General features: G+C 45.3%; 2 protein-coding genes across 2 annotated transcripts in view; both read left to right on the top strand.

The window, feature by feature from the left end:
• Window positions 1-14,816, top strand: part of Mmp13 (matrix metallopeptidase 13) — a 209,785-nt gene that overhangs the window by 165,244 nt on the left and 29,725 nt on the right. The gene's annotated exons all lie outside the window — the stretch shown is intronic.
• Mmp8 (matrix metallopeptidase 8) lies at window positions 2,950-13,002 on the top strand. Its single transcript, XM_075968016.1, has 10 exons — window positions 2,950-3,060; window positions 4,846-5,087; window positions 6,053-6,201; window positions 6,281-6,406; window positions 7,939-8,100; window positions 9,932-10,049; window positions 10,491-10,624; window positions 11,178-11,331; window positions 12,164-12,267; window positions 12,412-13,002. Exons 1-10 carry the CDS (start codon window positions 2,950-2,952, stop codon window positions 12,519-12,521), a joined length of 1,410 nt encoding a protein of 469 aa, XP_075824131.1. The 3' UTR covers window positions 12,522-13,002.

Genomic DNA, 14,816 nt, shown 5'->3' with positions numbered 1-14,816 from the left:
CATGCTTGAAACTGAGAGAGAGAGAGAGAGAGAGAGAGAGAGAGAGAGAGAGAGAGAGAGAGAGAGAGAAGGTCACATTTCCTGGCTCATTTCTGCCCAGGAAAGTTTATGGAAACTAGAATATCTTTTTCCCAAGATAAGTCATAGAAACTCCACTCTTTTTCTACCTTTCATCTTGGAGCTTGCTGTACAGAAATTCTCTGTAAAGACTTTCTCATTCCTGAGAAGTCCTGCACCCTAATCCAAAGGCATGTGCTACACAAACAACAGCACGGAGCCTCCTTATTAATTAGTTAGGCTGTTTTCTACCAGCTCTTATAACTTAATTAACCCTTATTTTTTAAATCTAAATTTTGCCATATGACTTTTTTTTAAACCTCTCCATCATTCTTTATGTCCAAATTGGTCCACGTCTCTCTGGTGTCTCCCTGCCTCTCTTCTTCCCAGAGTTCTCTCTTTCCCTGAGAATCCCACCTATTCTATCCTGTCTAGCTACTAGCCATTCCGCTCTTTATTAAACCAATCACAGTGAAACATCTTCTCACAGTTGTAAATACATACTCTGCAATAACGCATTGGGGACAAGAGGAGTCTAGATAGACAAGGTTTGCTGAGTTTCCTCACACAATCTGTTAGCATTTCTGTCTATGTGTCTAAGTCTATATTAAAAAGAAGATGGCCAGGCAGTGGTGGTGTGCACCTTTAATTCCTGCACTTGGGAGGCAGAGGCAGGTAGATCATTGTGAGTTTGAGGGAGGGAGGGAGGGAACAAGGGAGGAAGGACAGAGAAGGAGGAGGAGGAGGAGGAGGAGGAGGAGGAGGAGGAGGAGGAGAAGGAGGAGGAGGAGCCGGGAGCCTGAGCGAGCCATGTGCCTTCTCCTCCTCCTCTCTCCATGTGTCCCTTTGTCTACATCTTCATGACAAGTCGATAAAGAAGAGAAAGGGAGAGAGAAGATCACACAAACAGAAAGAGAAAGAGGGGTTATAAGAGAAGAGGACACAAGAGAAAGGAGGGGGATGAAGGGGAGAAGGTAAGGGTAATGATATTCCCTGTGGCCAGTAGGGGTCACCAACAGTCAAAACATAAAATACTTGCAAGGACACAGGACAGCAGGGGAAGAGAGGATGGAGGAGGAGCAGAGAGGAGATGTCGGGGACTGGGAGGGGAGGAAGGAGGGGAAACAGAGATGAGGTTGCAAAAATCCAATAAAATATATGTTAAGAAAGAAAAAGAAATAAAGGCATTCCCCTGGGTGCCCTGTGGAGATACTCAGGTAATAAACCCTTACCTGAGTCCCAGCTCTGGAACTGTGTCGTGTAGACGAACAAAGAAACAATGGCGTCCATTTGTAATGGAACAGAAGGCCAGATGCTTTCCTTGAGCTCAGACTTCCAAATGGAGCCTCTGGTTCTCCTTTGCTATGTTCAACACAGACTGAAAATGTTACGCAGCACTTATGATCTAAACATCTCTGTAAACCATTCTTAAAGTTCAGTTTAGGGGATGAGAAGATAACACAGTCTGTGAAGTACTTCCTGTCTGCAAAGATGAAGACATGTATTAGACCCCTAGGACCCATGTGTAGATAGCCAGGTGGGCGGAGAGGGCAGGGCAGATGGTGTCCTATGTAGACACACTGTTTGGAAGTCACCACTGACCCTCCTATCACTCTGGGAATATGTAAAACATCTATCTCATTCTCTCCCCTGTCTCATCCATGAATCTAGGCCAGTTTTCTACTTGCTGTGAGCTCACAGGTACTGGTGCTCCAGCCTGGGATTCAGATGGGGGTTTGATGAACTGGAGTCTGGTATAGGATGGGAACTAGAGCAATGTCTCTCACTGTACCCTTGGAACTGAGTCCTCCACAAACTGAGCTGGTGCCTCCTCTATGTCTGCCAACCTTTGTTTCTACTACAATAATAGCATGTCGCACTGAAGGCTGTGTGAGAATAGACAGGGAATTCAGGGGGCATGAACATGTCTGGAACACTGCAAATATTCCACAAATGTTAGTTTGTACGGTAGTATTCCAATCCTTGTCCTTTCTATAATGAAAACCCCTCCTTATAGACAGTGAGGGCTTTTGCACCTCTCTGGCAAAGCTATGTCCTACAGAAGCAGCTCTTTATGTAGGTACATGCATGTGTGCATTTACGTGTGCATGCCCATGCTTTGTGTGTGTGTGTCTGTGCACATGTGTGTGGAGGCAGAAGACTACCTTGAGCACCATTCTTCAAATTCTGTCATGTGAGTTTTGTTTGTTTTGTGACAGGGTTTCTCATTAGCCTGGGACTTACCAAGTAGACTAGGCCAGCTGGCCAACAAGCCACAGAAATTCCACTCCCTTCCCCCATACACACACGTGGCCAAGTACTGGAATCACACTTACATACTGCTACACCCAACAATGCTGCCTGTGTGCTGAGTGAAATGCAGGTCCTCAAGCTTGTATGGCAAACACTGTACTGAGCCATTTCCAGGAGCTGCTGTGGTCTTTGTGACAGGCCACTCTCGCACTTACACAAGTGACAGTGGCGGATTAGAAACAGGGCTCACAGGTGCAGTTTGTTCTGAAGATGATCTATGAATATTCTTAAAGGTTTTCCCGATGAAACTAGTACGGCATCATCACACACATCAGGAAAACGGAAGCCTGGCAACTCCACACCAGCCGCTGCCTCCTCTTCCTCCTGGCGGTGGGCAGCCCCTGTTTTCTTCTGCTGAAGGACCACCCCGCTCTTACGCTCCAATCACATTCTAGCATTGAAGAGCCGTTCTCTTCCGGTTGACTGTGTTGCTTCACTCTGCGGAGGCAGCAGTTGCTCAAGATGTGGCTTTATAAGGGACCAGACCTGAGCAGTGATTGGCAGGGGTGGCTGCGAACTTCAGGGCACCTGCCAGACGGGCAGAGGAAAGCAGTCGAGGTGGTCTCGGAAGAAAGGGCCATGCTTGGCTTGAAGACACTTCCGTTTCTGTTCTTACTCCACACGCAGCTTGCCAAGGCCCTTCCAGTACCACCTGAAGTCCTGGAAGAGAAAAATGCAAAAATTGTTGAGGTAAATGAACTCTCATTTATGGGTGATTTGCTGAAAGCTACAGAATTCAGACGGTGGCTTTCCCTTCTGGGTCTAAATGACTAGGAAGAAATTTTTTGGATGACTTTGCTGAGGCTCAGCATCACCTTCTGGGACTCGGAAGGCCAGGCCTGGAAAATCTAGACATGAAAGCAAGCAAGTCCATTACTGAGGGGCTGGCTACAGAAATATTTGTATTTATAAAATGAACTGAAATTCTTCCCTAATGTGTAACTCTGTAACCCAGTTGTCCTGTGCTATGTCAGTGCCAGACTGGTAGGATGCTTGCTAGAGTCCCCACATGAAAAACAATGGGGAATATCCAATTTTGATCTGCCTACTGTTCCTGTATGGAAAACAGTCAAAAATACTAGCATGTGTAGAAGATAGGACAGAGATGGGGTGGGTTATAAGGAACTAAAGTAGCACACAGTATAGTGAGGCCAGTCACTTTTTCTGTTTGTTTGACTGCTTCTGTTTTTGTACACGGGAACATGAGCACTGACTTCTTATGTATAATCTTCTAGTATTTAAGTTTCTGGAAAGCATCTTTCCTGCTCTTTCTCTTCTTGGTAATTTTTGTGACTGGCACAGTAACCCCTAAGTTCATGTTCAAAGTGAGCTAAGTTTGTTCTGCAGAAGTTGCCCTCTAAGCTTGGCATGATAACCCATAATGAAAAACTTATTTTTTTTTCCCTGTCAGAGACAAAAAACAGTGCTTGGATTACCTCAAATCCATGAGCGCTGCCTTCTGCTGCCTCCACAGTACAAGGTGGTCACATGTACACGAGGCACATAGCGTGCCACATGGGCTACATGCAACAAGCTGAACAACCTTCCCATTAACGCCATGTCACATCCTCACAAACATCACCTCCGGGTGAGAGTTAGCCCCTTCCAGCACAAAATCTTGGCAAATGAAATGCTGCTGAATGATAAGCTAGGACCTGACATGTCGTTTGCTTCTTGCTTCTTGGTACCTCCGTTTCTCTGTGAGGATAATTAAACCCTCTTTCCATCAGTGAAACGGGGGTTTTAAACAGAAGAATCCTCATTGTTGCAACTAACACCTCAACAGAGGTAAAAACAAAAAGCCAGTACTAATTTTTTATATAAAAATAAGACAAGCTTTTTGTGTGTGATTCAGATTTATTCCTCCTCTGTTGTAAGCCTTTAATTTTTATGCTAAAATGTAGGTAGAGCCTCACCAGGTGGTGGTGGCGGCACGTGCCTTTAATCCCAGCACTAAGGAGGCAGAGGCAGGCGGATCTCTGTGATTTCAAGGCCAGCCTGGTCTACAGAGTGAGTTCCAGGACAGCTAGAGATACAAAAAGATACCCTGTCTCAAAACAAAACAAAACAAATAAACAATAAAGAGTAGTTAGATCAATGAATGGAGGGGATATTCTACAGGCATTGTTCTTTCAAAGTCAGTCTACAGATTTCTTTATTTTAATTAAATGTATTTATTTTTAAGTGGAGTGTATTGCATGCCACAACACATACGTGGCAGTCAAAGCCCAGCTTGTAAGGACCAGCTCTCCCCTTTTGCCGCGTGGGAGTCGAGGATGGAGCTTGGTTTGCCAGGCTTGGCAGTTGGCACTTTTACCCACTGAGCCATCATGCTGGCCTGATCTACAATTTCTGCTACTGTCCTTTTGTCTGTCAGGTCCTGTTTTGCACTATATGGTGACTTAGAAAGAATTGCAAAATGTTCAGAGCACTAGAGGGAATTTCACAGCAAAGACTTGTGTTTATTTTGATCAGAATTACCTACAAAAATTCTACCACTTACCAAGCAACCAATATCGGTCTCCATGGAGTAACAGTGCAATGGTTGCGGAGAAGCTTAAGGAAATGCAGCGCTTCTTTGGCTTGACCGAGACAGGGGAGGCAGATGCAGCTACTCTGGAGATGATGGGCAAGCCTCGCTGTGGAGTGCCTGACTCTGGGGATTTCATGCTAACCCCAGGAAGCCCAAAGTGGGCACACACTAACCTGACCTACAGGTAACATTCCTAGAGTCCAAGGACTCATCCACCCAGCTAGTGATGGGAGTCTATGAAGCCTCAGACATCGCTGCATAACTTGGGAGCCACTGGAGATGAATGGACAAACACTCTGCTCTTGCCGAGTATGAATGAGCGTGGATAGTGAATGAGGAGAATATGAACCGGGGAGTGAGCATGAGGATGCGAAAGCAAGGACCCTGGGTGTTGTTGGAGACCACTTGTTTGTTCTCGGCTGCTCATCCCCAAAATAACCACACAGAAACTGTATTAATTAAATCACTGCTTGGCCCATTAGCTCTAGCTTTTTATTGGCTAGCTCTTACATCTTAATTTAACCCATTTCTATTCATCTGTGTATCCCCACATGGCTGTGGCTTACCGGTATCTGTCTCTGGCGGGGCTGCATTGCTTCTCCTCACTCTGCCTTCTTTCTCGCAGCATTTGGTATAGTTTTCCCTACCTAGTTCTACTCTGCCCTATCAACAGGCCAAGGCAGATTCTTTATTCATTAACCGATAACAGCAACACATAGACAGAAGAACTTCCCACACCACCTGGGTCTCTCATTGTAAAGCTTACCATGTTGTCTTTCTTCGGGGACCTGAAAATTCTATGGTAGCATAGAATCTCTCTTGCCACTCACTTTTAAGTAGAAAAGAAGCTTATTGATTGCTGGAGAGACTTGGGCTCTTTTATGTATGTCTTGGGAACAGCAATAAGAATAGTATTTGTGGAATAATATTTGTCAAGCTAACAGCTAAGTGCTTCCTGTGCATTTAAACCCCTCAGCTGCCTAGGTGAGGGATCTTGATGATCATATTCATCTTATGAATGGGGACACTGATGTTGTGTCCAGTTGGGTGCACTTTGACAAAGCGACTCACTCCAGAATGGATGACAGCTGTGTGTTTGGAAGGTGTTGCTCGTATCGACAAAGCATGCTTGCTCTTTCTTACTTTCAGGATTAAAAACCAAACCCCACAGTTGTCAGAGGCTGCAGTGAAAACAGCAATCAAGAGAGCCTTTCAGTTGTGGAGTGTGGCATCTCCCCTGACCTTCACCGAGATCTCAGAGGGAGAAGCAGACATCAACATTGCTTTTGTCGCAAGAGGTAAGCGGAAAGGAATCTGCTTTCTCTAGCTAACCTGAGACTACAGGCAAAGGCTTAAGCACAAGCCGTCTCATTTCAGAGCATGGTGACAATTCTCCATTTGATGGACCCAATGGGATCCTCGCCCACGCCTTTCAGCCAGGTCAGGATATTGGAGGAGATGCTCATTTTGACTCAGAAGAAACATGGACTCAGGACTCCAGAAGTAAGTGGTCCTGGCGAGGTTCACATGCAACCTCTGAACAAACGTCTTTCCCCTGAAAATCAAGGTGTGTGTTCACAAATACACATCTGCTCACATTACTGTAACATTTCAAACACACAAATAAATCATTTACATTCTTTTTACATAAAGATAAATCAACTTTGAGTTTTGAAAAGAAGTAAGCTGGGCTGTGCGGCAGTGCACACCTTTAATCCCAGCACGCAGGAGACAAAGGCAGGTAGATCTGTAGCCTACAGAACAAGTTCTAGGACAGCCAGAGCTACACAGAAAAACCAACCAAAAATCAAAAGCTAATTATTGACCTTATTTCCCACACAGTGCCTAAGTCCATATGTGTTATTGTTGTAAGATAAATGGAACTAACAAGCTGATGAATGAGAGAACCTTAACTCCCCACTGTTGAAGGGCCTGGAGAGAGTATGGCCATGGTTCTTCCTCACGCATCTTCACGTGGTCGAAGGATAAGCAAATGAAGCTGAAGTCACTAGCCCTTCTCCCAGGAGCACTAGCCCAGAGTGATCCCATCAGGATCACTTCCTAAGACATGATTTCTGAAAGAAGCATTCACACATCAGTGGGTAGGGAACCTAACATTGCAAACCACCGCTGAGGCCTGTCTGGGCCCTGGCTGTACACACAATGTTGCACTGAGAGGGGCCACACCTAGTTACACATCTTCGGGAGCCTTTACTCTGATGGCCAAGCTGAGTAGTTGAGACAGGGGCTACTTAGCTCCCAAGACATGAAAAGTTTGTTGACCACTGACCACTATAGTTTCTCTCTCCCTCTCTCTCTCTCCCTCCTTCTCTCTCTCTCTCTCTTCCCCTCTCTCTCTCCCTCCCTCCCTCTCTCTCTCTTCCTCCCTCCTTTCCTCTCCCTCTTGTTCTCTAATATTCTGAGTTTAATATTTGAAAAGGCCTAGTCTTTACATCTTTGGCAATGTTGAAATACAGAGTTCATTTGAAAAGTTAGCCTGTTCAAAGAGCAGCCCCAGTCTTGCTTCTAGTAGCTTCGCTCACATGCCCTGACCTCCTTCCACAGTGATATTCCTTCCGGGAGACTCCTTAGAAGAAGGGCGGGGCTGTACTGCATCCAGATCCTGTGGTCAAGTCGGCCTTGCCTCCCAGCCACGGCCCTGAGAGGCAGGCTCTTTCTCCTGTCTCTTTGGAAGCTCGACTCAATGAGCCTGGGGACAGAGGATGCTGAGCACAAGAGAAACAGAATTCTTACTATCCTGAGACCCACGGCCCTGCCACCATTTCACCAATCTTCCACATCCATGAAATGTGGGAGCTGGAAGAAAGGCAGATGTGTCAGCTCTGAGATTTAATAAAAATTCATGGTGCCTACCCTGCTGTGTCCTAATTGCCACTCTTTAGTTGCCTTGAAGAGAGGAAAAAGATGAACACATGAAAGTTTCCTTCCTGGACAGCTCTGGTGGCGAGGTCATATTCTTTGAGATTATACTTTCACGACGTGTGGAGCATTCACCGTATTTTCTTGCATTTCAGATTACAACCTGTTTCTCGTGGCTGCTCATGAATTTGGCCATTCCCTAGGACTCTCTCACTCCACTGATCCTGGTGCCTTGATGTACCCAAACTATGCCTACAGTGAACCCAGCACCTACTCTCTGCCTCAGGATGATATCAATGGCATTCAGACTCTCTACGGTAAGGTCATGTGGACAACATGGCAGGACACAGAAGGATTTGGGAATTGTTCTTAACAGGTCTAACTTCCAAGCATTTTGCCTTTGGAATCTCAGGGTTCTTTGCACAAGGGAAACTCAAACTGATCTCTGAAAGTCACCAGTAATGGTGTTGGCAAGGGTCCTGTGGGGCTGAACCTCTGATATGACTTCCATGCAGCTTGGATTTTCGTTATTAGATGTCTATTACTGCCTTGAAGGAAAGCTTGGAGGACAGGTGTGCTGGCCCATGTCAGTCATATTAGCACTCAGGAATCTGAGGCCACCTTAAACTACATGGTGAAGAAGGGAGGGAGGGAAGGAAGGAAAGAGTGAGGAGGAGGGATGGACGGAGGGAGGCCTTGGGGAGATACAGAAGTGCTTTCCCATCATTATCTCTTGATGGTAGGAATGTTTTCTTCCTCTGCTTTTATGCTTTCCAATTTTATACATTCTGAAAAGATATGATTACCCCTTTTCAAGTAGCATCTCTCCTCCAGAATCATCTGTTAACAAAATCCTCACATAGACCCCTAAGTGGACATGTATAAGGCCTGTCAAGAATGTCCAGTGAAGGGTGATTTGTGGTGGAGGAAGGTGGAGGACCAGAGAAAGATCCATCCCCTCCCTCTCGCCCTCTTGCTCCCTGAAAGTACGGAAGGCAGTGGGATGGTGAGGAATGCTCTCGCCTCTTGGGATGGAGTTGCCGTATAAATCAAGAGTGTGGGTATCATGTCAAGGAGTTTGCTCATCATGGCAGAATTTCTAAGGACAAGGAACTTCACTCAAATCCCAACTCCCCTGACACATGGCAGCCGTCACTTCCTTGGCAATGCAGTCAGCTCTTTTGACACTCTAGTGTTTCTTAGTGATGTGCACAGCACTTAGTTCTACAGTGAAAAGACTCAGTAAGATGGAAATTATTGTGTATTTATTTATTATTTTGAGACATTGTCTCACTACAGAGTGATTAGTCTCAGATTAGTCTCCAGATTAGTCTCAAACCTACAATCCTCCTGCCTCAGTATCCACAATGCTAGGATTACAAAGCCTGTGCTACCGTTTTAGGGTTTCTGTTGCTGTGAAGAGACACCATGACCATGGCAACTCTTATAAGGGAAGAATATTTAACTGTGGTGGCTCAGTCACCGTTCAAAGGGTTAGTCCATTATCGTCAGGGCACAGCATGGTAGCACGCAGGCAGACATGGCGCTGGAGAAGCAGTCCAGTGTCCTATATCTTGATTTGCAGGCATCAGGAAGTGGTCTGTCTCACTTGGCACAGCTTGAGCATATGAGACCTCAGAGCCTGCCTGGAATGACACACTTCCTCCAATAAGACAGTACCTACTTCAACAAGGCCACACCTCCTAACAGCGCCACTCCCTTTGGAGGCTATATTTTTTTCAAACCACCACAGCTACCATGTCCAGTCAAGATGTAAATTTTTATACCAAAAAAATGAGTTATGTTTATCCTATAGGGTAAAACACTAATATGAGATCTATCCTTGTGTTTGAATTTTGGTGAGGAACAAGGAAGTGGATTCTCAATGACAAAAAAGACAGAAAGAGGAAACAGGAGGGAGAAGGGTGGTTCAGAATCTGGAAGGAAGCATAGAACTCCAACGACTTTTCAGCCTAAATAGAAGCCATGTTACTCTTGAGAACAGATCAAGTCTTTGAAAGGGTCACATGTACAGTCTGCTGTGTCTTGTAGAATCAGCTAGTGGCTTTTCTCCTCTACCTTCCTAAGTATTTAAAACACACCAAAAGTAGCATGGTTTCACATGTATTAAATGTCTTTCTTTCCCAGGACTTTCCAACAGCCCTATCCAACCTACTGGGCCCAGCACCCCCACTGCCTGCGACCCCCGCCTGAGATTTGATGCTGTCACCACCCTCCGTGGGGAGATTTACTTCTTCAAAGACAAGTACAAATTGAGCTGTTCTTTGCACACGTCCCTTTCTCAGACCTTAAAACTGAGTTCTAGTGAAACATGCCACTCAGTTTTCCTCTGACCCAATACACAGGCATCTCCTTAAAATTCTTAGTGTCTTCTGGGCATCACAAAACATCCAGAGGGTGAGGGCGCGAAACCATCCAGCATCCACAAGCGTTTCTGCTGTGGTTAGGCTCTTTCAGTATTGGACCTTTTAAACACTGAGAGGCCCTAACCATGTTAGGCTTGTCATGGTAGGAAGAGAAAAATCTGTCAAGGGCCCACCAGATGAACATCACCATCATGAAGGAGCCATATGTTATACATTCACACACCGCGGAAACCATGCGAGGGTCACTGTAGCCAGGTATCAGAAAGCAATGCTCTCTCCCTCCTCCCTCCCCCCCCCCCCCCCGCCTTATGTTACTTTAGGTACTTCTGGAGGCGGCATCCTCAGTTGCGAGAAGTCGACCTCAGTTTCATCTCTCTGTTCTGGCCATTCCTGCCCAGTGGCATTCAGGCTGCTTATGAGGACTTTGACAGAGACCTGGTTTTCCTATTTAAAGGTAATATCTGACTGTCTCCTCCTCCTTCTGACCGTCATAACTGGTAGAGCAAGACTTCTCTTTGCCCCACCACAGTGTTTTCAGACAGGATAATTCAGGAAGAGCATCCTTCTAGCCAGACCCTTGCAGGAGTCCAGGCATAGCCCCATATGGTCACAAATGACTGAGAGAATTTGCACAGGCTAGACCCTCATTAGGTCTTAGTAATGTCCTCAACAAACAGTACTCATGAGACCATCTTCAGTATTTCCCTGCCTTCATCCTAGATACAAATTTTTAAGATGAATAAAGGCAGTGGTTTAGTTTCTATACATAAGTCATACCAGGCAAGACTTCTAGTTTGGGGGTCTTGAAGGGCAGATTGAAATGTTTGGTGTTTACAGCTTCAGTGAGGAACCATCAGGGCTGTGCGCACACTCCAGAGCTCCTCTCCAACACTCTTGGTGTCCACAGGCTCTCTGTCCCATTTTCATTGCTGTGGGGATCACTAAGTGGTATTTGTATTATACTGTAGAAAGAGTTTTGTTAATTATGTCTCCTGAACTGTTGGCAGGCAGACAGTACTGGGCCATAAGTGGCTATGACATTCAGCGAGGTTACCCCAGGGATATATCCAACTATGGATTTCCAAGCAGTGTCCGAGCCATTGATGCAGCTGTTTCCTATGAAGGGAAGACATACTTCTTCATAAACAACCAATGCTGGAGGTGAGATGAATGAGTTTTTCCACTAAAGTTGAAATCTGCGTTTCTCTGCCCTGCGTACAAACCATCAGCGCGGACATCTGGAGACGCTTTCATCTACACGGTCTTTGACAAACTTAGTGGGGATATGGTTAAGCACAAGATGATGTTACCACAGGTTTTGAATGTTTCTTTTTCATCACATTAAGATGAGGGTTCTGTGACATGAAAACTTCACACCCTTGTAAAGCTCTAGGGTGGGGTGTAGAGAAAGGAGAGGCTTGATTCTCCTTGTGCGTTGAGTTCTGATGTTCTCACATGAACGTTTTCCCATCACTGGCACAATGTGGAGCACAAGAGGGAGCTATTTAAATAAGAAAACAGAAGAGGGATGCTTTGTAGGGAGGAAGAGGACAGGCAGGGGTTAAAGGGAGGGTAGTGGAGACATGAATATGAATGAACAGTGGTGTGTATATGTAAAAGGGTTGTTATCAGGCCCATTATTTTGCATGCTTAGAAAATATTACTAAAATAATGCATTTATTTACATTATATACACATGTGCACACACATGATTATGCTTAATTTACTAATTAAGTAAAATATTTAGAAAATATAGACTCTAGTTTTGAGAAATAACCCCCAATCAGCGATCAGAATGCTGTTCTGGAGTCAGTGGCTCCCATGTGTTCTCTACCCTTAGGTAGAGAAGTCAGGTACTCTTAGTCTCACTGAGTGGGACACAGCGAAGACTCGGTGTGAGAATGGGAGTGAGTGCATTGCAGCATACACAGAATGAAAGAAAGCTGCCGCAATGTGCGTACTTCTCAATACTGTGATGCTTTGTTCTCATTAGGTATGACAACAGAAGAGGAGCCATGGACCCAGGTTATCCCAGAAGCATAGCAAGTGTTTTCCCAGGAATAAACTGTAGAGTTGATGCAGTTTTCTTGCAGAATTGTAAGTAGGAAAAAAGTTACCAACATTGTTCGAGTTTGTAAAGTAGCACGGCTGTACTTGTGTGTTGTTTGGTCTATTTGGCAGGATGCTCACTCAGATGTCTGAGATCTCTTAGCTTACTTGGTATTTGTCTCTTTCTTGCAGCCTTCTTCCTCTTCTTCAGTGGACCAAAATATTTTGCATTTAATCTTGTCACTCACAGAGTCATTAGACATGCAAGAAGCAATTCATGGCTTAACTGTCCCCAGCGTTGACGCAAAGTCAGATGTCCTTGCTGCTAATCTATAAATACAAAAGGGAGCCCAGCCTGCATATTCATCCCGCGTGTCCTGCTCATAGTCTCCTCAACCACGACTAACGCTGCAGCCATCCTGGAAGAACAGGTGTTTGCAATCTTCCGTTCTCAGCAGAAGCTTCTGCACATCCCATGCACACCCTTCAGCACAGCCTGTGCCTAGCTAGTGAACACACAACAAAGAGACAGCAAGCCACCCGTCAGTGTGATCCAGGCTTTTCCTCCTGAGCCTCGTGTTTTACTGCTTTCTTACCTGACTCCCAGTATTCCTCAATCTCTTCAAACATAGAATCTAGTGATGAATTTTGATCTTACATAGGATTATAAACAACATAGAGATCATTCCTTTTCTTTATAGAAAACGAGTTATTATTTCCTTCCTTGTGAGATTATATCTTGCAGATAGAATCATGCCCTTCTTTCTGCCAAAAAAAAAGAAATCTTCACCGCAGACGTTTATCTGAAACTGGAGTCTTTGCAGATAGAATTAATGGTACGTAAGAGACAAGACGGCTTTATCGAGGATTAGGCTGAGCCCTAAGTCCATAAGTGTCCTTACAGAAAAGGGAGGGGTGCGCGTATAACTCAGAGATAAAGCATTTGCCTACCATGTTTGATTCTGAGGGATTTGGGGGAGAATAACCCGAGGTGGAGACACTTATCAGAAGAGACTGGGCAGAGATGCATCTGAAGGCTGTTTCCCAGCACTGCCCCGGTCAGTGGCAGGCAGGAGGGACCAAGAAGGGACCATTTTCTTCAGCAAGCAGATCCTGGTACCGAGGCATTTGACAATTTGGGGTTTCTGGATTTTGTGAAAAAAAATAAATTTGTTTTTCCACTCTACATAATATGTATTCCTTTGTTAGAGAAGCCCTAGGAAGCCAGCAGTGCATCAGCAGTTAAAACCACTGGGCATGTTGCTGAGTGATAGAGAACTTGGCTAGCAGACGTGAGGTCCTAGGTCCAATTCCTAGTAGCAGGCTTAAAAACAAAAACAAACACAACAATAACAAAAAAAAGTGCCACCATCAAGGTTCAGGTGTGTTGACATCTGCGCTTAAGAAAAGAATCCAGCACAGAGGGTCCTCTCAGCATCCCGCTGAGGACTCCGAGGTGCTTCCTGGTCACTTCCTCTCCCCCTTCTTTCCTTTGAGAAGCCAAACCAGTAAGTGCAGAAAACACATAAGCTGCCTCTTCTGCTGTCAATCACAGTCAATGTCAGGTGCCCATAGCTGCCTCTTCTGCTGTCAATCACAATCAATGTCAAGTGCCCATAGCTGCCTCTTCTGCTGTCAATCACAGTCAATGTCAGGTGTCCATAGCTGCCTCTTCTGCTGTCAATCACAGTCAATGTCAGGTGCCCATAGCTGCCTCTTCTGTTGTCAATCACAATCGATGTCAGGTGCCCATAGCTGCCTCTTCTGCTGTCAATCACAATCAATGTCAGGTGCCCATAGCTGCCTCTTCTGCTGTCAATCACAATCAATGTCAGGTGCCCATAGCTGCCTCTTCTGCTGTCAATCACAATCGATGTCAGGTGCCCATAGCTGCCTCTTCTGCTGTCAATCACAATCAATGTCAGGTGCCCATAGCTGCCTCTTCTGCTGTCAATCACATCAATGTCAGGTGCCCATAGCTGCCTCTTCTGCTGTCAATCACATCAATGTCAGGTGCCCATAGCTGCCTCTTTCACTATCAATCACAGTCAATGTCAGGTGCCCATAGCTGCCTCTTCTGCTGTCAATCACAACCAATGTCAGGTGCCCATAGCTGCCTCTTCGGCTGTCAATCACAGTCAATGTCAGGTGTCCTATTTCTAAAACTTTCTGATATGACAATTTTTAAAGATATAAAAGCAGAAGATTCATTTTTGCCTGACATCTACTACTTCTGTGAACTAGTCTTGACAGATTGCTGACCCAAACATCATATTTACATTTTGAAATGGAAACTCAGTTTCTGCTTGTTTTTAGCCATATTTCAGAGTCACAGGCCTTTTCTAGCTGTCACATTTGAGTGAGCACAAGAGACTCGAGGAGCTAAGCTTAGATTTTACATTATGAGTTTCTTCTGCATTTATGTTGAGTTCATTCAAAAGCAACCCCTAAGGGAAGACCTTGGTGCAATTACTTTGGGAAGGTGCATCTTTCCAGAAGGAAGCAGGGGAGGTAGCCCATGCAGTAAGTGGGAAAGGAGGGGAAGCCAATATGGTACAGCGTGTGTCAGTGTGTCATGAAGATTTCTGCTGCAGGCA

Source organism: Microtus pennsylvanicus, chromosome 3 (genome assembly GCF_037038515.1).
Source record: "Microtus pennsylvanicus isolate mMicPen1 chromosome 3, mMicPen1.hap1, whole genome shotgun sequence".
In the NCBI taxonomy this organism is placed as follows: Eukaryota; Metazoa; Chordata; class Mammalia; order Rodentia; family Cricetidae; genus Microtus; species Microtus pennsylvanicus.
This window is presented reverse-complemented; position numbering and strand designations above follow the sequence as displayed.

Bases quoted from the DNA above. Each gene is read 5' to 3' on its own strand.
- Mmp8 (XM_075968016.1), top strand. From the start codon at position 2,950: ATGCTTGGCTTGAAGACACTTCCGTTTCTGTTCTTACTCCACACGCAG. The intron at 6,202-6,280 runs GTAAGCGGAAAG...GTCTCATTTCAG, and splicing joins CATTGCTTTTGTCGCAAGAG to AGCATGGTGACAATTCTCCA. The intron at 6,407-7,938 runs GTAAGTGGTCCT...CTTGCATTTCAG, and splicing joins ATGGACTCAGGACTCCAGAA to ATTACAACCTGTTTCTCGTG.